The sequence below is a fragment of the Mustela putorius genome, unplaced genomic scaffold (assembly GCF_011764305.1).
Source record: "Mustela putorius furo isolate JIRA1106 unplaced genomic scaffold, ASM1176430v1.1 tig00003983_pilon_pilon_pilon, whole genome shotgun sequence".
Taxonomy (NCBI): domain Eukaryota; kingdom Metazoa; phylum Chordata; class Mammalia; order Carnivora; family Mustelidae; genus Mustela; species Mustela putorius.
Genome location: NW_025422123.1, coordinates 9,736,743 through 9,757,480, shown reverse-complemented (window position 1 = coordinate 9,757,480; position 20,738 = coordinate 9,736,743). Strand labels below are relative to the sequence as shown.

At 51.8% G+C, this 20,738-nt stretch overlaps 1 protein-coding gene across 5 annotated transcripts in view; it reads right to left on the bottom strand.

Moving 5' to 3' along the window:
- The window catches only part of CUL9 (cullin 9), a 37,227-nt gene extending 16,794 nt beyond the window's left edge, over window positions 1–20,433 (bottom strand). For 2 of the 5 annotated variants that reach the window (XR_006604140.1, XM_045071250.1), the window contains exons 1-26: window positions 20,314–20,428; window positions 18,083–18,686; window positions 17,369–17,523; window positions 16,525–17,034; window positions 15,900–16,035; window positions 15,559–15,752; window positions 14,895–15,300; window positions 14,290–14,482; window positions 11,700–11,907; window positions 10,460–10,656; window positions 9,860–10,077; window positions 8,925–9,174; window positions 8,728–8,833; window positions 7,943–8,170; window positions 7,579–7,669; window positions 7,287–7,458; window positions 5,428–5,533; window positions 5,005–5,100; window positions 4,565–4,740; window positions 3,969–4,102; window positions 3,444–3,623; window positions 3,149–3,258; window positions 2,886–3,068; window positions 2,586–2,746; window positions 2,075–2,303; window positions 1,791–1,980 (exon numbers count right to left, since the gene is read on the bottom strand). Coding sequence is in view for 3 of the 5 variants with exons in the window: in XM_045071250.1 (XP_044927185.1) it covers window positions 1,791–1,980; window positions 2,075–2,303; window positions 2,586–2,746; window positions 2,886–3,068; window positions 3,149–3,258; window positions 3,444–3,623; window positions 3,969–4,102; window positions 4,565–4,740; window positions 5,005–5,100; window positions 5,428–5,533; window positions 7,287–7,458; window positions 7,579–7,669; window positions 7,943–8,170; window positions 8,728–8,833; window positions 8,925–9,174; window positions 9,860–10,077; window positions 10,460–10,656; window positions 11,700–11,907; window positions 14,290–14,482; window positions 14,895–15,300; window positions 15,559–15,752; window positions 15,900–16,035; window positions 16,525–17,034; window positions 17,369–17,523; window positions 18,083–18,677 (5,224 nt within the window). In the remaining 2 variants the exon portion in view is untranslated. Of the gene's footprint in view, window positions 1–1,790; window positions 1,981–2,074; window positions 2,304–2,585; window positions 2,747–2,885; window positions 3,069–3,148; window positions 3,259–3,443; window positions 3,624–3,968; window positions 4,103–4,564; window positions 4,741–5,004; window positions 5,101–5,427; window positions 5,534–7,286; window positions 7,459–7,578; window positions 7,670–7,942; window positions 8,171–8,727; window positions 8,834–8,924; window positions 9,175–9,859; window positions 10,078–10,459; window positions 10,657–11,699; window positions 11,908–14,289; window positions 14,483–14,894; window positions 15,301–15,558; window positions 15,753–15,899; window positions 16,036–16,524; window positions 17,035–17,368; window positions 17,524–18,082; window positions 18,687–20,313 lie in introns of all 5 variants that reach the window. The other 3 variants (XR_006604141.1, XM_013062062.2, XM_013062064.2) reach the window with 3 other exon arrangements.
- Window positions 20,434–20,738: the final 305 nt, after the last annotated feature.

Genomic DNA, 20,738 nt, shown 5'->3' with positions numbered 1-20,738 from the left:
AGAGGGAGAGAGAGAATCTTAAGCAGACTCTGTGCCCAGCACAGAGCCCAAGGAATGGCTTGATCTCATGACCCTGAGAACATGATCTAAGCCAAAAATCAAGAGTTTGGACCTTTAACCAACTGAGCCACCCACCAGGCACTCCTAAACCTTTATCTAATAACATAGTCAAAAATTATATAAAGCAAAGCTGACCTGATAAAAAGTTTAAAAATGCGGGGCACCTGGTTGGCTCAGTGGGTTAAAGCCTCTGCCTTCAGCTCAGGTCATGATCCCAGGGTCCTGGGATCGAGCCCCACATCGGGCTCTCTGCTCAGCAGGGAGCCTGCTTCCTCCTCTTTCTCTCTGCCTGCCTCTCTGCCTATTTGTGATCTCTGTCTGTCAAATAAATAAATAAAATCTTTAAAAAAAAAGTTTAAAAATGCACTATTGGGGCGCCTGAGTGGCTCAGTTGGTTAAGCAACTGCCTTTGGCTCAGGTCATGATCCTGGAGTCCTAGGATCGAGTCCAGCATCAGGCTCCCTGCTCCGCAGGGAGTCAGCTTCTCCCTCAGACCCCTCCCCCATGCTCTCTCTCTCTCAACTAATAAATAAAATCTTCAAAAAAAATAAAAAATAAAAATTCACTACCATAATGACAGATCTTAATACACCTCTCCCAGTAATCGATCAAGCAGACAAAAATGAGTAAGGTGACAGCAGATTTGAAAAATACAATGAACAAAGTCAGCATGGTGGAATGTGTAGAAGCCTTTAACTGGCAGCTGAAGAATACACATTCTTCCTAATCACACACGGAACACTTAGAATATCTGACCTTCTGCTAGGCCATAAAGGAAGTCTCAAGACACTGCAAAGATTCAGAATAAAAGAAACCATGTTCTTTAGCCACAATGGAACAAGGGTTGAAATCTAAAACAAAAAGACAACAAAACGAAGAAAAACTGACTTGGGAATTTGAAAATATACTTCTAAAAAAGTAACAGATCAAAGTAGAACCAAAAAAGAATACTAAATACTCATACACAGCATAATAAAAACTTAGGCAACATCCCAAATGTCCATCAACAGCAGAAAGGGTAAATATATTCATACAATGGAAAGGAATCCACAATACAAAAAAACAGAGTAATGATACAACAACCTGGATAGCGCCCACAGACATTACACCCACTGGAAGAAACTGGACACAGCAGAATATACACCTTATTATTCTGTTCATATGATGTTCAAATACAGGCAAGAATCCTTGGTGATAAAAGGAAGAAGAATGGTTTCTCTTGGAAGAACATACTAACTATAAAGGGACATGAAGCAGGACGTCTTCTGGGGTGCTGGAAATGCTCTGGGGGTGGTTATGGGAGTATATGTGTATATAAAATTCATTAAGTCATAATGAAGACTCGTGTACTTTACTGAAAACTATTCCACAAGAAAAACAAATCTAAACAAAACAAAACAAATTGAAACTGAATGCAGCTAAAGCAATGTTGAGAAGAAAATGAATAGCCTTAAACATTTTTACTTGGAAAGAAGACTCAAAGGATAAAAATTAAGTAAGCATGCAACTTGAAGTTAGGAAAAGAAAAATGGAACAAATTCATACAAAAGTGTAGGCAATGATGAGAGACACTAAGAAAGATCTAACCCACCTTCTCCCCCTTTCCTAGGAGACGGCTGTCTCAAGAGACCACTTTTCTTCATACCTACATACTCCTGTCCACAGCTCCTCTCCTCTTTCTCTCCTGCCACCCCAAATCTCACCCCAATTGCCTGTCCCTATCTCCTCACTCTGGCTGTAGAAATTGGAGAAGCGGTCAAGGGCATCACAGAATTCAGTGGGAAGGCACTTTCTGGGATGATACAGGTAGCAGAATGGGGAGACCGGCCAGCAGCGTGGTGACAGGACCAGTATGGAAACTGTTGGACTTGAATCTTCGATAAATAGTTCTTTCTCAGCCTCCTCTTCCTCTGCTTCCTCCTGAGAGACAGAAGGATTTCAAGGGCTCTTGGGCTCCCTTCTTTGGTCTAGTCTTTTGCTCTCCTATTCTCCCACTCGTTTCCCTTGCTCTTACCTCCTCTTCTTCCAGGCCCTGTTCCTCCTCATTCTCCTGCTCCAAGAGCTGCTGATCGAGCCGCTGGAGCTGGAAGAGGTGGAACTGGCGCTGCAGCTCCTCGGACGTGCTCAGGCTGCGTAGCATCTGCTGGGGGAGGCGGTTGGGGAAGCAGAGGCCAATCTGCTCCAGCACGGCCCCCTCCAGCCAGCTCGAGCCCACGCTGAGGAGACGGTCGGCCATGTAGTGCCTGCAGCACATGCAGAGTGGGCCGAGCCTCAGTGCAGCCGCTCACTAGGCCAGGGGTCCTGCCACCCCATCCAGAACGTAGGTTCCTCTGTTGCAGCAGGCCTGGGTCACAGACCCTGCCTCCCCCCTCACTCCCTGCTTCCTTTCCACCCTGTCCCACCCATCTCTGTATCTTAATTTCTTCTCTCCACTGCCTCCTCCCACCTCTTCCCACCAAGCCTCAAATCTTCACCCTCTCTAGACTTTACCCCTCTCCTCCCCTACCTCTTAGATCTGCACTCACTGGTAGAAGTGCTCAAAAGTAGTAGCCAGCTCCAGGCCAGAAAGGACCATGATGGGCTCCAGGTGCCGCTGAAGCCGCCCCAGCATTTCCACTCCAGGGGCTCCGCCAACCAGGCCGCCCTGGATCTGCTGGTCGATGTGCCTGGCAAACTGCTCACTTATCTGGGGGCAATGGAAAGGGCACCGGCCAAGCATGAAGAGGGCATGGAGCAGGAGAGGGGGTGCTGAGAGGAGTGAGAGGCAGAGAAAGAGGCGAGCGTGCACCGGCTGACCTGGCGACTGGGAAGCTGGGGGTACTCACGTGGGCAGCGGTGAGAAAGGACTGCTGGAGCAAGGCGCCCGAGAAGCCACTGCGCAGAGCCACCGTGAAGGCTGCCCGAGGCCCAAAGAGCTCTGAGCCTGCTCTCTGCAAATGCTCATAGAGCTTACAGTATCGAGGCACGAAGTCGGGGGCCCTCCAGGCTGCAGCCAGGAACCTGCTGACCTGAGAAGGGAGGAGAAGGACCAGCAGATGCCGCAGGCTGGCTGTGGCCCCGTCTCGGACCGCAGCTTCCTTGCTCTCACCTGTCCCTGCACCACGCTCAGCCAGCACTGCGTTATGTTCCTCAGGCTGCTGCTGGGAAGGGCTGCTGAGGGCCCAGGGCTCCGGTCCCGGGTCTTACTGTTCTTGCTGACTGTGGAGACAGAGGGCAAGAGAAGCGGCTCTGTTTCAGCCCTGGAGTGAATCAGGGGTCTAGGGTACCGACCCCTGGAAAGGCACAGAGCAGAGCACTCGGGGAGAGCAAGATCCAAGATGGGGAGGAGCCAGGCACCACCACTGCCCAGTTTCTTAGCTCGAAAGGCCATTGCTGGGACTTACTGGATCGAGTGGATGGCTCAGGAGAAGGCTCGGGCGGGGGCTCCACGTGTACCAGCAAGTGACAAAGGCGACGAACTCGAGAGGCAAAGGGTGCTGCTCGACTCAGGGGGTCCTGAGAGCTCTGCCTTTGCTCTAAGTACTGATCCAGCAGCCAGCCTAGGGAGCTCACACCCTCTGTATCTAAAAGAAGACAGGTCAGAAACAGGTGTTGGGAAATAGGGGGACAGAGCCCAGGAAAAGGAGAGAGAAGGCCCAATTACACAAAAAAGTCAGAGGTAGCCGGGCCCGGGCTTACTTCAGCTGGAGTCTGGGTGGGTGCTAAGCAGGTGGGGGTGGGGTGGAGGAGAAGATTCAAATACCAGAGTCTCAGGGAGCAGTCCCTGGGGCAGGAAGGAGAGGAACACTGAGGTGACAGGCCTTCACGGATAAAGACAGGGACCAAGAGAGCCAAGAGCGTTAACTCAGGTGATCCCTGGGAATCATTATGAGGGGCTGGTTAGTGGGGCCAGGGGTCGGGGTGGTTACCGGGGGAGGTGATGTTCTGCACCAGGGGGCTGACCAGGGCCTCCCAGCAGGTCTTGCCCAGTGCTTGGGCGGCCTCGTCATCAGGCAGGAAGCGATCAGCAAAATTCTGCTCGTGGCGCAGAACCCTGTTAAGTCTGGGGATAAGGAGTATGGTCAAGGGTTTAAGGCACAGGTTTCTCTGCGGCCTCTACTCAAGTGCGGTCAGCTCCCACTCTTGTTGGGCTCGGTCCCCTAACCAGCCTGCTGCCACCAGCACACACTTGCCACGTGTGTTTCCCTTTCCCTCATGTGCTAGCTGCTGCTTTACCTGCAGAAGTCTCCCATCACCTACTTTTTTTGAAAAGGATTTATTTATTTGAGAGAAACAGTGAGTGGGAGAGAGAGGGAGAAAGAATCTGAAGCAGACTCCATTCTGAATGCACAGCCAAATGTGGGGCTCAATCCTATGCCTGTGAGTTCAGGACCTGAAGCAAAACCAAGAGTCCAATGCGACTGAGCCACCCAGGCACCCCTCCCACCACCTCCTTCTTAACAGTGTCCTCCCAGTGTATTACCCTCTCTTCCCCCCAACCCAGCCCCCTGCCTGCGCCACCCACCGGGGACAGAGCTGGAGGAGGCGCTTGCGGTCCTCTGCTATGTCCCGGCTCCAGGCTTGTGCCCGAATGGTATAGAAGAGACATGTCCGGCGACACAGCTGCTCCCGGAAAAGTGGCCAGAAAGTGGGCTTGGGGCCCAGAACCTCCACACCTCGAACCCGGGTGTCGATGCCGCCCTGTAACATGCAGACTCATCTACCACCTAAGCCACCCAGCCACCAAGTGCTACCACAAGAAAGCCAGGTCTCGTGCCCTGAGTTCCCCGGAGGCCCATGAGACATTCCCACATCTCTGGAACTCAAAAGGCTCCCAAGCCATCCCCCAGCAGATGCGTGGCCTGAGCCTGGCCCCCCGCACGCTGGGGGACGCAATCACTGTGAACACCCTGTGCTACCCCTGTGCTAACATGGTCCCCAGCCCAGCCTCCTCCCTCACCCCACCTGCTGGCAGCGCTTTATGCGGATCTGGATGATAGGCCAGAAGCGATTCAGGTTCTCCAGGAGGACCACCCGGCTGGCAGAAGGCATCACATTGACCTGATGGGGAGGGGAAAAGGAGAAAGGACTGTCCATCTCCGGCAGTGGGGTTGGAGGGACTACTGTGATGGTGTGTGCGCTTTACTCATGCATTGAGCTCACAAACCCGTGCCAGTCTGCTTGGTCCCCTAACCAGCTTGCTGCCAAGCACAAGCACTTGTCACACACACTTGTCACCTGTATTCCCCTCCCCTTCATGAACCCTGCTCTCACTGCTTAGGAGGCAAAGCCTTCCTGGGAGAAAGAACGTGGGAATCCTCTTCCAAAGAGGTCTGGGGACAGAAGGATGGGGAGCAAGATCAAGGTGGGGGGCACCAGGGTCCCCACCGTGTTGAGCTCAGTGCTGATGGAGCTGGCACTATCGCCTCCAAACACCACCACCCTGGCCGGCATGTAGCTTGAGTCCTCACTGGCCACGAGCAAAGTCAGCTGCCTGGGAGAGGAGAAAACAGTCCGTTAAAACTGGAGCCCTGCTTTTCGAAATGACTTCAACCCACCACTTCCTTCTCAGACTCCTGTCCTTCTGCTGCCTCCTTAAGTGTCAGTCTTCCCAAAGCCTCTGCTCTCCTCTTACCTTCCCTTAACATGACTATTTAAAACCATAGTTTCAACCCAAAACTAATATCCCTATGACTCCAAATCCACACCTCTACCCTAGACAGCTCCTCTCAGCTCTCACACTATGTACCCAACACACACGTCCATGTCAGACTCCACAGGCCCCTCAAAGTCAACAGGCGTAAATGGAACCATCAATCCGTCCACAGAAGCCTGTCCCTCTTCCTACATGCCTCTCGGGAAGAAAACTGCCATCTCCCTAGAGCGCTCTGTCACTGTGACTTCCCCCATTCACAGCTTTCCTGTCAATGGCTCATCTGGGAGACTCTGGCCCTTGAGATCTGTCAGTCCGCCACCCTGTCGCAATGCTCGTTCCCTCTGCCTAACTGAAGACATTCATTACTCAATGAGACCACACATAAACCTTCCAGCTCTCCAACCCAAACTCCCATAATTGCCAGGGTGACTTCTCTTTATTTTTTTTACATCTTTTACTTATTTATTTGACAAAGAGAACACAAGCAGGAGGAGAGGCAGAGGGAGAAGCAGACTCCTCACCAGGCAGAAAGCCCGACGCAGGGCTTAATCCCAGGACTCTGGGACCATGATCTGAGCTGAAGGCAGACATTGAACCGACTGAGTCACCCAGGTGCCCCAAGGGTGACTTTTCTAAATACTACTAATAAAAAAATCTAGGGGTGCCTGAGTGGCTCAGTGGGTTAAGCCTCTGCCTTCAGCTCAGGTCATGATCCCAGGGTCCTGCTCAGCAGGGAGCGTGCATCCCCACCCCCCACCCTGCCTGCCTCTCTGCCTACTTGTGATCTCTGTCTGTCAAATAAATAAATAAATAAATCTTTTTTAAAAAAAAATCTAGTTTTGTCTCTTCTCTTCTTTATCTTTTTTTTTTTTTTAAAGATTTTATTTATTTATTTGACACACAGATCACGAGTAGGCAGAAAGGCAGGCAGGGAGTCTTCTCTTCTTTAAATCCTTCAGTGGCTCCCCCAGTTTCAGAACAAAGCTCAAACTTCTTAGCTCACAAAACTCTCTGTGATCTGGCTCTGCCTAGTTTTCTGGCTTTGTCTCCTGCCATTTCATGACATACACCCTACATTCCAGCCAAACACAGTCACTTAAACTTCCCCCAAACATGTCGTTGTGCTTCTTACTTCCATTTTGCACATATGCTGTCCCTCTGCCTGGACTAGCCAATGTCCTCTCTTTATACATCTTTATATAGCTTGTTTCAAAGCTCAGTTCATTTAACCCCTCCTTATGGAAGCCTTCTCTCACCTCAGGGTCTTTGTTATTTTTTCTTACTCTTAACTGATTTTCCAGCTAGCTCCCCTACAAGACCAAAAGTTCCCTGAAGATGGGTACCATATCTTACTGTGCTCAGAGCCCCAGACTGGCCTAGTGCCTGACACAGAGTATACATTAAACAAGTACCCATGGAAACAGTAAATAGGAAAATTCTCAATATCCCTCAACACCAGGCACAGGGCAGTGACATCTGTTCCTGGCAGGAGGAGTCATGTATATGGGCGCTTGGAGAAGGTATACTGGGGTGTCTCAAAATATCCACGCATACGTGTGTGTGCAAGCAGTGTGTGTGGGCATGTCCCTACCTGACAAGAACGCCCCGGTGCATGTGCAAGGTGATGTAGTGGGAGCCGGTACTACCATTGGACTCCCAGTAGGTCTTGGGGTTGCGGTCCGTCAGCTTGCTGGCCCGGTGAGGGTTGGAGGACACCTCTACCTTCTCCCAGCACTTGTCCTCCTTCACCTCCACACTGGAGCCTGGGGGTGGGGGGCAGGGGTGGCTGTCACAGCCTGGTTAGTTGAGAGGGAAGATAGGCAAGGGATGGGGAGAACAAATACTGGGGTGCAGGCCAGGAGAAAGCAGATGGGGGCACAGACCCTGGCAGAGATGCCTGAGGAACACGTCAAAGAATGGGATGTTGATGGGTTGATGGGTCCGTCTGTGGTCTTCGATCTGGCCCAGCACCATCTGCAGCCAGAAGAGCAGAGAGAAGGGGCACGGGGAGGAGGGAAGAATATGAAGAACACAGAGAAACATGTATGGAGAACAAGCCAAGGGGCAAAAAACACTCAACCCTCTTCTTCATACATTTGGGCAGAACAGGACGATCGTTGGGTAACAGCTGAGAAACACGTGCCCAGATTTGCCGCCACTTGTGCCAAACAGGGACCCACAATGAATCCCCTTCCCCTCCTTCTGGCTTATGTTCTCCCTCAGCTCTGGTCCCCAGAGTCTCCTCACCTGAATGCAGCCAGCCAGGATGCTGGAGGTGAGGTTGCTATAGAGCTGGGCATGTTTCTCACATTCTGTCACCAGGTCCCGGAGCTCACAGGCCAGCAGCAGCTGAGCCGAGTGCTTGTCCAGGACTTTGGAGAGGGCCTCCTTGGCTCCCAGGCAGCAGAGAACCACAGCGTAGTCCTTATGCATTGAGGCCAGGCGATGCAGAAAGCAGAGCAGCTCCTGGACGATCTGAGCCCAGAGCCACAGGGATTAACATATGGGAAACAAAGGGTGGGCCCCGGAAGGGACGGGGGGGCGGGGGGGCACGGGGGGCTTTAGAAAAGAGAACATGATGGATGAGATTTGGGAGAAAGTTGAAAGCACAGGGAAAGGAGAGTAACCAAGAAGGTTGGGACAGAGCAGTAGGGTGCTGGGACCCCCCGAGCTGGCAGAGCCTGGGCACAGCTTCCAACACTTCTTCCTGCCGGGCCGAAGCTCTCTCAACAAGCCACCTCGGTGCCTGAGCCTCGGTCCACAACGCACAAACCCAGAAGTGTGGAGAAACATTTGGACTGGTGAGTGTGGGCTTCTCCTAAACCCAGAATCTAAAATCCAGCTGCACCCAAAAGGTTTATACTTCAAAGGCCCCAGTTCTGAGAACTCTTAGAGGACAGTCCTTCCTCTCCGCCCCTCTCCCTGTTCAGACCCACCTAGAAAGGCTGCACTTGACCATCCAAAGCCTCAAAAGGTAGCTGGTGCCCCAGAAGCTACCTTTCCCTCCCTCACCCTCACCAGGGCTCTGGTACCTCAGAGTCACTGCTAGGGCCACTGAGACAGTTGAGGCAGGGCTCCAAGACCTCGTGCCAGGGGAGGACCATTGCCTCAGGGTGATCTAGCAGCCGGGTCATGATCCTGGTGAGGGGAGAGAAACAAGCAAAGTCCCTGCGGTCTGTCGGCTCCCCCCACCTCTGATGCATGGGTGCCCCAAAAGGCCCCCTCTCACCTCAGTGTGGTCAGCAGCAGAGTTTTGTTGGGCCCCGGGGCGTCCAGAGTCCTCAGCAACAGGAGGAAGGGCTGGGTCTCCTGCTGGAGGCGCTTGAGGAGGGGCCTCACGGCACCCCCTGGGCCACCCTCGCGGCACAGCACCCGCTCCAAGCCCAGCAAGAGCTCTGCCGACGGGCCTCCCACCAGGGATCGGATCAGGCGCTCAGGGGACCCATCCTGGCCCTGGGCACCAGGGGTTTCCAGTGCTGCTGCCCGGCACATGCGAGGAAAAAAAACGAGCATGAAAAGGAGGCATGCAAATTGGTCAAACCGAGAACTAGGCAGGTCCAAAAAATCACCCTTCAGTTTTCCTCCTGTCAGGAGGATGTGTGTAGTTCGTACCAAACTGTGGGGGATTTTCTTCTCTGGGCCCAGATCTATAGCTAGGTGCCATCTGGGAAAAAGCTGAGTATGGCGAACACTGTCACGTTCAACCCAAGACATTTTTAAACTCATACAGTCATAAAATGACCTGTTATTATTAAATAGTAGCTATGCTGTTACATCAGCCAGTAAGTATAAGGTGTTATAATCACATCCCCCTACTATCTAGGCTGGTGGCATCACAGATTTGATTTTTAAGTAATTTCTACACCCAACGTGGGGCTGGAACTTACAACTCCAAGATCAAGAGTCACCGGGTCTACTGACTGTGCCAGCCAAGCACCCTGCATGCTGGCTTTAGACACATAATTTTCCTTACCTATTCTAGAATCTCCTCCTTTTGGCCAGGAAGTTCTACTTAAGATTTAACTTGAGCGCCAGAACCCTGATTCATTTCCTGGAGGTTCATCGCATCTTTCCAGGAAGGGGCTAGTACATAAGCCTTAGCCCTCCTGGCCACAGGCTGGCACCGCCTGGTTCCTCGAAGAATTGACCCCCCCACAATGGTACCTGTGCGCTCAGGACTGCCTGGTGGCTCTGAATAGCGATTGAGAAGCATCATGAGGATGGTGCGTGTGGTAGGCATGGGCTCGGTCCCTGGTGCTATCCCAGAGTGCCTGAACAAGGTGTCTCTCAGCTCTCGGGTTATGATCTGGTCCCCCAGAGTATGGTGGTTGCACAGAAGCAGGTTGAGCAGGAGCAGACCGTTTCTCACTGCAGAGGAGCACCTGGGAGGAGGGAAGCAACCCGGGGAGAAATGGAAAGGGAATAAACAGAAAGTGAGCAGAAAGATAGCACAAAGGGGAAGAGACTGTGGCTGGGGAGGGAGGAGAGGGGCTCCAGGGCTCCCTCTGAGGCCAGGACATCCGGTTCCCTGACCTCAGGTCACTCCTCCCAACCCCAGGAAGGAAGGTCAGCATGCCCTGCTCTCTCTGGGGCTCTCTCTCCTCCCCTTCACTTGGTCCCTCTTCCAACAACAGTCAGAGGGGGCCACCACCACTTCATCCAGATGTAACAACATAAAGGGAATTTCTGTGAAGCCCGTGAGATGTGGGCGGGGTAGCAGAGGGGCCTGGGGCTTAGCGGGAGTTTGGAGGATGAAGCCCTGACCCCTCTGTGTTCAGCATCAGGATCACAGCTGCAGGGACAGTAAGGAGCAGGCTCTCAGAGCCTGGGCGGGTGGCTGAGTCAATGCTGGCGAAGATCTCTCTGGTCATCTGGGCATCAAACAAAGGATGGATAGAATCTCGGCCAGAAACAAAAGTGGGGATCTCCGAGGAACTGGCAATGGCCAGCATCTTCAGTGCCTGCAATGGGGATGTGGAAGCAGTTAGCTGTGGACAGGGCATGAAAGCCTGGCTGCTCTTCAGATGAGGAGCACCTAGCTGGCCCCTGACAGGAAAGAGCCTCCCAACCTCACCCTGGACTAGCCTGCTCTCAGGGGACCTGTGCACCTGTCTGCACTGTTGCCATTATACTGTCGAAACCCACCATCAGCACCGATCTGGATAAAGCCTACCCGCCCTCAGGGACGCCGGTCTATACAGAGCACATCCTGCCCACACCTCCTATCAGCCAGCACTTGTGTCTGGAGTAGTCAGGAAACCAATTCTTCTGTGAGCTCCCCCAAATGGGGCCCCCCCTTCCCCATCTTCTGGGCCCTGGGGGTGGGGGCAAAGCACCACATCAGGCAAGGGGATATTTTCTACGTAAGGGTACCATTTGGATCAAAGTGTGAAAAATTACTTCATCGCATGCAGAAAATCAGTCTCTAACCAAACACTTCACTGTAACTAAAAAGACATAGGAAATTCAACATACCGAAAAACTCAACTCGGGATCTTCTCTCCATACTTATTCCTCCTCCCACATGCCCCCATGCATGGAGTAAATGGCCTCCTCCTCCCCTCTGCTGCTCGTTTTAAACCTGAGAGTCGTTCTTAAAAGTATGTTTCTCCCTTCCTTCCAAACATGCACTCAGTCTCCAAGACTGAACAGCTGGAACCTTCAACACACCCCCTGCATCTCTCATCCCCAGGTCTCTTCCCTGTTTTTCCTGGTCTAAATCATTACAGCACCTCCCTGCTTCTCTTTTTTTTTTTTTTTTTTATTTAAGATTTTTATTTATGACAGAAAAAGCACAAGCAGAAAAAGAAGCAGGCAAAGAGGCAGACTTCCCGCTGAGCAGGGAGGAGCCCGACTTGGGGCTCGATTCCAGGACCCTGGGATCAGGACCTGAGCCAAAAGCAGACGCCCAACCAACTGAGCCACCCAGGACCGCCCCCCCCCGCCCACCAACAGCCTGTCCCTCTCGCCCATCACTCTCTCCCGCCAAGCCCAGTCCACTCACCGCCAGCCCAGCCTGCTGCACCAGGACAGAAGTCTTATATTCTTGCATGCAAACCAGCACAGCATAGATGCCGCCCTCCCTGGCAAACAGTGGGCGCCACTCGTGCTTGGTCATGAGCAGGTAGAGGAGGCGCAGGGCCAGCACCACCACCATCTTCTCTCCCACCTGGTTGGTCAGTAGCTCCACCAGCGTCTTCACAAGCTTCTCTCTTAGAAGAGACATTGGAGTTCCCCATCCCAAAAGTCACATCTGACTCCCTGCACAGTCCTCTCCACCCCTCTCCAGCCTGCTCTTCTCCTCGGGCCCTTTCCTCTCCAGGCTAACTGACTGCCTCTGACTCCTCACCATGTGAAGGAGGCCGTGGGGCAATGTGGTCCCAAACTCTGGCTCACCTATTCACATAAATCCATAAACTCAATGGAATTCTAATCACAATACCATAGGAAATAAGAACAGTCGAGAAATGTTTAGAAAGAGCAGCAGACCTGTGGGCTAGTTGTCAAAATATGAACTCGTGAAAATTAAAACTCTAAGAAACGATGCAGGGTAGATACAGGTCTCTAGATAAGGAAGGCATCCCAGCCAGTGAGAACTGCAAGAGCCACGCAACCCATAAGGTGGAGACACCCAAAACAGTTACAGCAGGGACTCTGCCTCACTCTGTCAGCACAAGGATACTGCAAAAAGATTTTAAAATATTTAGAAAATAAAGGGAAATATTTTTTATAATCCTGGAGTAGGACAGACCCATTTAAAACCTAGAAGCCATTCAAAAGTTTAAAAATATTCTGCCCTAAAATCCTAAAACTGTCTGCAAAGTGAAGAGAGAAGCAATGTGAGGGAGAGACAGTCCTTCGGAAATGCTGATCTTAGGGGGAAAAGCGGCACTCCAGAGTCCCTAGATTACACTGCGCATCGCAAGAAGGAAAAAACTGGAATTATCTTTCTCCACAGTGAGAGAGATGCATCTTGAGGAGGTGGCCTGGGAAAGTTCTGTCTTTATTTGTCTTTTCTCAAGAGCTTTATAATGACAACAACATGAATCAAATGGACTTCCTATATAAATCCCCTTCTGTAGCCAGGATTTACTATAAACAAGTTAATACCCATCAGTCATACATATGAATGGATACAGAAATGTAAATAAGAATGTTTACCGAAATGTTAACAGTGACTCTCTCTGCAAAGGGTTTTCAGATGGTTTTTACCTTCATAATTTTCTAACTTTTTTATAGGTGGCATATATTATTTCATATTCAGAAAAGAGTTAGTAAGATTTGGGGGGAAAAAGCAAGATATACGAAATATAAATAACAGATTAATATCCAGATTGCCTACAAATCAGTAAGAAGAAAACAAAGATCCAGTAAGAAAATGGGCAAAGGAAAAGAACAGATTATTTATACAAGAAGAAACACAATAAATACATGCAAATATGCCTAACTTCACTAAAACTAAGAAATTAAAATAAAGATACCAATCATTTAAAATTCTGCCAATCTGATAAGCAAGCAAGCAAGCAAACAAAAAGATAATATCCAGTGCTGGCAGACGTGAGGAAAACAGATCCAGTAGAACACTGTATTTGAACTTGGAGATAATCCTATTTCAGAATCCTGTGCAGCAGTGAGAGTAATGAGGCAGCTCTGTGTGGACAGGCATGGAGAGCCCTCTCAGACAGACTGAGTGTTGGGGGGAAAGTTGTAGAAAAATGTAGCATGATTACACAGATTTATTTTTTTTTAAAGATCTTATTTATTTATTTGACAGACAGAGATCACAAGTAGGCAGAGAGGCAGGCAGAGAGGGAAGAGGAAGCAGGCTCCCTGCGGAGCAGACAGCCAGATGGTAAACCTGGGGAAGGTCTGAAGAATCCCCAGCAGACTGAGGGAAAGGGACTCTGTCTTTTCCCTCTATGCTCTTTTACATTCTTCAGATCTTTTAAAATGAGAACACATTTGTGTATAAGTAAGAAGCGGCTTAAAAACAAAAGAACATTTGAAAATAGAAAATAGGAAGGCATAAAAAAGAAAAGAGGAAAAGAATTCAGGGGCACCTGTCTGGCTCAGATGGAAAAGTGTGCGACTCTTGATCTTGGAGTCATGAGTTTGAAACCCACATTGGGTGTAGAGATTACTTAAATAAAGAAGAAAAAAGAAAGAAGGGGGGGGGGGAGGAAGGAAGAGAGAGAGAAAAAGAGAGGAAGGAAAGAAGGAAGGAAGGAAGGAAAGAACCCAAGCTCCAGGGCCCAAAAGAGCTAGGTTTGAATTCTGGCTCTGTGAGTTTAATTTTCTAAAGTCCGTTTTCCCACCAATGGCATAAGCAGAGCATCAACTCTTCCTCAGGAAGGACAACAGAGAGGAGGATTTAATGAGAGAATGCAAACAAGACTTTAAGCACAGAGCCTGGCACAGAGTAAGTCCTCCAAGGATATCCCACATCCTTTGCTCGGCTGCTGGCTGCTCTCGGGCTGACCCTTCTTTCACCCTCAGCCTTTCAAATTCCCCTAGAGCTCCTTCTGTCCCTACCATCATCCTCCCCGAGTGGCAGCTTAACCCAAAACACCTTCCCTCCCCACATTCTAACTAACCTCAGGGATCTGTCAGGACGGACCAGAGGGTGGTCCCGCTCAGTGACCTCCTCCACGGCCTGAGAGAGGGCACAGAGCCCTGAAAGCTGCAGGTTTGTGTCCAAGCTGGACATCTGCACGGTGGCCACGACCGCTGCCACGTGCTGATCCAGGGAGCTGCGCGGACCAGGACCTCGCAGGCCTCTAGCCATTTCTGAAATTGGTGAGAGAAAGCTAGTGGCTTAAACAAACAAACAGAGTCTCCTCCAAGTTGGAAGTCTTTAAAGGTCAAGCTGAGTTATCCTACTGATATTGTAATACATTATTCATTTCTGTAGCTTGCATTCAGAGCTTTTCCAATGCTGCATGAGGGATTTAATAGCCAAACAATGAAGATGAAGATATTCTAGAAAACGGAGCCTCCTTTTCCATAGATACTGAGGGGAGCAGCAATTGGTTGGTTAGATATACTCAAGGCCAAAGGAAGGAAGATGGAAGGCATGCTTCCAGAGCATTCTCCCATGCAACAGCAACCATAGTCCACAGCTCTACCCGGACTATTTCTGTGGGGACTACCCAGGACTCGTTCCAACTTCTTTGCCCTCCCCTCCCAGCACCTGACTCACCACTGGCTGCCTCCTTCATCTCAGGGGGCAGAGCCATCCCCTCCATCACCAGAAGCTGGTTGAACAGCTGTGAGTCACTCTGTGCCATGGGGGGCTCAGTTTTTCCCTTGGCAGGTTCTGCATCTGCCCTTGGGGGCTCAGCTTTTGCTTTGGGTGACTCGGTCTCCTCCTCGGAGAAGGTGGCCTCCGACTTGGACTCCTCTTCTGCATCTAAGGTGCAGGAGTGACTTCGTGATGAAGATGAGATGCTAAGTTCATCGGGCAGCAGCCCATACTTGGTGTAGATTTGGGAGCTGAGCAGGTCCCTGAGGGTGCTGCCCTCAAACCGACTGCTGAGTACCTGCAGCAGACCCTCAGCCATCTCCACGGGCACAGAGAGGTCACCCAGGGCCTTGTCACCCAGGGTCTGTCAACAGAAGAAGGTACGTACATTAGGAACAAGCAGACACAAAGGTCCTGGGGACACGAACAGAGAGGGTGGCTGGTCCCCACCATGCCTTGCAGACCAGACCTCACAGCACTTGTCTCCTTCTCCAGCAGACCTCCCTCATACTCTCTAATCTCTAGTTCCAGCCTCCCCCTGAGCACCCCCTTAACTAGAAGTCCCTTAGAGAATCCCACCTCCAAACCCACTACAAACCCAAGTATCTCAGGCCTATGATACCTCATCCAGGTTCTCCCGAAGATTCTGGAAAATTGGCTGCTGCTCACATATGTCCAGCTTCCTGATGAAGAAGAGCAACTCCCACCACTCCGCCTGGGTCAGGTATCCCAACTGCTCATTCTTCTGAGGCTCGGGCTGGAGGTACGGCAAAGAGTAGAGCCCATCCAGAGGTTTCCAGTCCCAGGAGGGAAGTGCTAAGGATACAGGAACGGGAGTGTCATCATTCAGCAGGAACAGAGGGCATTTCTGAATCTCTGGGACAGCTCCTGGTCAGGAGTGGCTACATCCCATTCCTACTCCCCTGTTAAGAGACATGCTATCCACTTCCCTCAAAGGCTCACCTGTGCCCAACAGAGGAGCCCCTGACCCCTTCTCCACAGCTCCTGAAGCAGCGTCCTCGGCAGCTTCCTCAGGGCCCAGGATCTCTAGCATGTGCCAGTGTACCCAGTAGGTGCGGCCGGTTGACTGCCAGAAGACCTGGTATGGAGGAAGCAAGAAAGAGGCAAAGAAGAGGCTTCTGAGCCCTGGGTGGTGTAGGCTTGGGAGGACAAGGCTGGGCCCAGAGCGGGGACACATGGTCCTCAGATGCATAGCTGGCTAGCTTCAAAAAGCCTCGGTAGAGCAAAGGGCTCCCTTCCGCTATGGGATGGGCCCTGCCACTCATCTCCTAACCCTGATGGCCAATGCTCTGACACTCCCTCCCAGCCAACTCCCTGGGTGGAGGAGCAGGGAGTGTCTCCAGGTACCAGCTCTGCTTCCTGGGTGTAAGTCTCTGCTTGGCCCCACAGCCCACCGCATTTTCTCAGCCCTCCAAATTTTCCCAAGCCCTTCTCAATTGCTGACCCCTTTAATCATTCCAATCTGCACAGGAGTTTTCTCGGGGGGGGGGGGTGGCCTGCAAGGGACCCCTGCTTGGAAGCCCCAGTTATGATCCTCCCAGCTAGTTTCCCATGCACCCTCGCTCACCTGCACAGGGGGCACGCCATTGTTGCTCTGGCGGAACTCGCCCTCGTCCCCAGCGCTGACCTCCTCATAGTCATCCAGCATGCGCACTCGCATCCCCGCCTGCAGCGTCTCTCGCACATACTCACCATAGCCACAGCGGCTCGAGAATTCAGAGCGTTGGCGGAAGATCCGCTCTTGCCTTCTGGGGGCAGCAACCATGGTGGGGAGCAAAAGGCTAGGGCCTGAAAGGCAGGGCTGAAAGATGGACCGGGTGGGCCGTGGCAGCAACGTGCTCTGTTCGCTGAGGTTCCGGGCCCAGCCCATGCTCCGCACCAGCTCAGAGATGAGGTTACCCACAGCCATACTGAACTCCAGCTCCCGCTGCCCCCGGCTTTTCTCCCGGCCGAACTCCCTGGAGGACAGGGAGCCTCGGTCGCCAGCCCCGGGCTCTGGGCTGTTATTCAGCTGATCCAGCAGGGAGGTGACACACAGGTAGCGTTTTACCAGGGAGAAGAGCAGCTTTCCTGGGATCTGTAGGACACAGTCTGTGGTGTAGGTTCATCTTCTCCCAGGTTCAGTCCCTCTCCTTTCCCCATAATATCATTCTCTACAGAGAAATACGAATGCCTATCCCCACACTTTGAGAAGGTCTCAAAATGTGATTTATAGGACGCACAAGGAGTGTCTTCAAAGAGAGATTCCTGGGTTCTAATCTGAGAAATTCTGAGTGGGGAAGCAAGCATGACCCTTCATTTTAACAAACTCCCCAAGTGGCCCTGGGGCGGATGCATGATCCCGAACCACGTTTTGAGAAGCGATGCCCTTGGCCTTGTACATGGCATTTCCCCCACAGCTGCCGGAGTACCTGAGGCAGATGAATGCCCTCAAAGGCCATGCAGTGCTCCTCAGAGGAGGTGGTCTCTGCAAACAGCTCCAGCAAAGTATAGCGGCTGTCAAAATCCATGTGCTGCTCGATGCCATCTTGCTGGCTCAGTGACAGAAGGACGTGAGCCCGACTCCCTGTAATCCACACCCAATCTTATCTTCTCCTCAATCCCCAAGACGTTCCCCTGCCTTTCCTAGACTATCTAACCCCTACCCTAGAGGTTTCCAAACTTATGACGGAGGCTCACGGTAAGGCATATAATTTCCATGGTAACCCGATACAAATATACACGCATATGACCAAAACGTATATTTTATGCCACAAAACTTACCTTACCAAGTGCTACCTGCTAGTTATTTTACATTAAAAAACATGTTGGTTGTAATCCACCAAACTGATGTCACAATCAATGAATAAATCTCAACTGACCATTTAAAAATATAAACTTAATCTCTTTTCTGCCACTGCACTGAGAATGGACAGATAAACAGGATACTATTATTTTATTCTATTTCTATACCTGTAATAGCTTATTAAGCTTTTTTTTTTTTTTGGTGGGGGGGGGGCAATGAATTGGTATTCACCAAATATTAGGTGTTCTTCCAGAGTTGGAAAATCCCTCTTCTTTCTGTTCTTACTCCTTGTGGCCCCATTCTCTCCAGTGCTTTCCTTCTTCCCCTGGCTGTCTCTTACCAGCATCGTGGGCTGCCAGAGCCTGTAGCATCTTGCCCGCACTCCGACGGATCTGAGGCTCAGGGTTGCATAACATGTGCATGAGCAGGTCCAGGGCTCCCGTCTCCCTGAAGACCCCAGTGAGGGGCCCGATGCTGGCATAGGCACTGAGCACATGGATGGTGTGAAGCACAGCGGCTGTGAGGCTCGAGGTCCCACCTTCTGCCAGCTGCCTGGCAGCCCTGCGCACCAGCGCCCGCACATCAGCCTCCATCTCTCCCATCGCTGTGTCATCCAGACCTCCTGGATCTCGGGGAAAGCTTCCTGAACCCCCAGCTGGTTCATGCTGAGGTCCCTTAGATAGTGCCCGCTCACCTAATAGCATGGGGCAGTTGGCGTAGACTTCGGGGGCTGACAGCCACATGAGGATGTGTTCTGTCTTGCCCTCTTCCACACCCACTCTGCCCACTTCCCCACACTTCAGAACACTCCATCGGATCAGGTATTCAGGATGCCCATCGTGCCCAGGCCGCTGTCGAATAAGCTCTTCGGGATAGGCCTGCAGCCGGGGCCCCAAGGGCACCATGAGGTCCCCGGTGCGCCGTTCCCCCACCATCCTGACCTCCTGGGACACACAAGGAGAAAGATAAAGGCAATGAGGGCAAGGGAAAAGACTACATGGAGGGGACAGAACCTTGAGACACAGATCGGGTGCAGGGTGACTGGTAAGCTGCCTGGTGGAACTTAAGAGAAAAACCCCAGAATGGGATGGAATACATAATTTGGAAATAGCAAGAGGATGAAATGAAGGGGTTTAAGAAATGGAAGAGGTTATGAAACAGGGTAAGAACAAAAAGGTCACAAAAAGAGTGACAGCTAAGTAAGACAGTCTGGGCAAAAAAGCAGGGTGGCCATGGGATACAGATCAAGACTTCGAAAGATAACAGGGCTGAGCAGGCAGGACAGCAGCAAGGAAGACAGTGGAGCCAGAGCAAATGAGGAAAGTGAGGGTAGAGGAGAGGCAGGGCAGGGAGTAAAAATGACAGCATAAAGCTGGAATATGGATATAAAGGAGTGGGCCATGGCAGATAGAATAGAGACAAAAGAAGGGTGGGAGGTGGGCCCCCACATCCAGATGGCTGGATGGGGAAAGTGTTTCAGGGTATTGTGAGCAGGAGAGGGGCCAAGGAGGCCAAATAAAATTATGGGAAAAAAAGACCAGGTTCCACCTGGCATGTAAGTTGTATGTCCGGCAGGGGTCTAAGGTAGATAGACACAGAGGTGGTAATCATGGAGCTGAAGGGTAAGAAATGAGGTCAGGAGATGGTGAAGATGTTAGAGAGGCAATATAGCACAGGTGAGACTCAGGTGTGAGTCTGAATTCTGGCTCTTGCATTTATTCCGTGAATACTTTTGGACAAGTCCCTTCACCTCTGAACCTCAGTTCCCTCCTCTGTAACATGGTGATCGTATTGTAATGTTGTAGAAACTGAGTAAGATCATGTAGGTAGATCACCTAGAACAGCTGCTAGCACACAGTGAGAGCTCCCTAAACACAACCTAATATTATTCTTAGCTGGAGAAGGAAGGGGCAGGCCTCAGAAAAATTATTAAGCCGGAAGATGATAAATGGGAATAGGAAGACAGCTATGCTGGCGATCAGTTAAAGGTACGTGTGGTATGTAGCAGTATGGGGTTAACTGGGGAGTGGTAAAAGTAGGAATACGGGGCATAAAAGATGACAGAAGAAAGGCGTGCAACGGAAGGGAAACATGGGATGTGGACCTCGATAGGGGCAGGGGTCCGGGTGGTATGGGGGAGGGGGAGAAAGACGGGAAAGTAATCGGAGATGTGGCGATAGAAAAATGATGAGCAGGGTGAAGTAAAACAACTGACAGGCCTAAATTTGGGGTAGGGAGGGGAGAAGAGGGAAATTATCATGGGCCCAGAATAGGAGCAGAAAACTAAGGTGTGGAGGTGAGGTCTGGACCTGGAGATGAGACAGGAGGTAGACGCAGGTAGCAAGGTCAGGCCCAAGCTTGCAGACCATCAGGGGTGCGGGAGGCCACTAGGGCAGCAGAACGGCTTTGGGGGGCGGGGTGAGGAGGAGGGGCGCGGTCCGAGGAGGCTGACAGGACCGGGCGAATCTCCGAGAGCAAGCCCTGGTTCTCCTCATCAGCCCCAGGAGAGCGGGTCAGGGAGGGGGAAGGGGACGCGTCAGGGACCAGGTCCCCGCAAGACTCTCCTCTCACCTCCCACCGCCCGGCTTGGCCCTCGCTGGGAGCCAGCGGCCAGTCCCGCCGTCCTGGCCCCGCCTCCTCAGCTGCTCCCTTCCGGGTCACACGGCCAGGGCGGGCGCGGCCCGGCTTCTACGGGGGCCCCAGCAGCCCACACCCGAGCGTGGCGGAAGGACGCGCGAGTGGAGCATGCGTAGTGGCCGCGCCGCTGCGCGCGGGGCGCGCTTCAGGCGGGGCTCACGCTCACAGTCACAGCCCGCGCTCACAGTCACGTTGCTCCTCGCCGCAGGAGTACGCAGCCCTTTCCATCACCTTGGAAGCCCCCGTCGCAAACCGTGGGTTGACCTTCCCGGTCCCCCTGAAAGCTACACTCCCAACCCTGGAGCTGTTCTGTGAGTTTTCCCTAGGTCACTTGGCCATGAGTTTCCCAAACCCTTCTG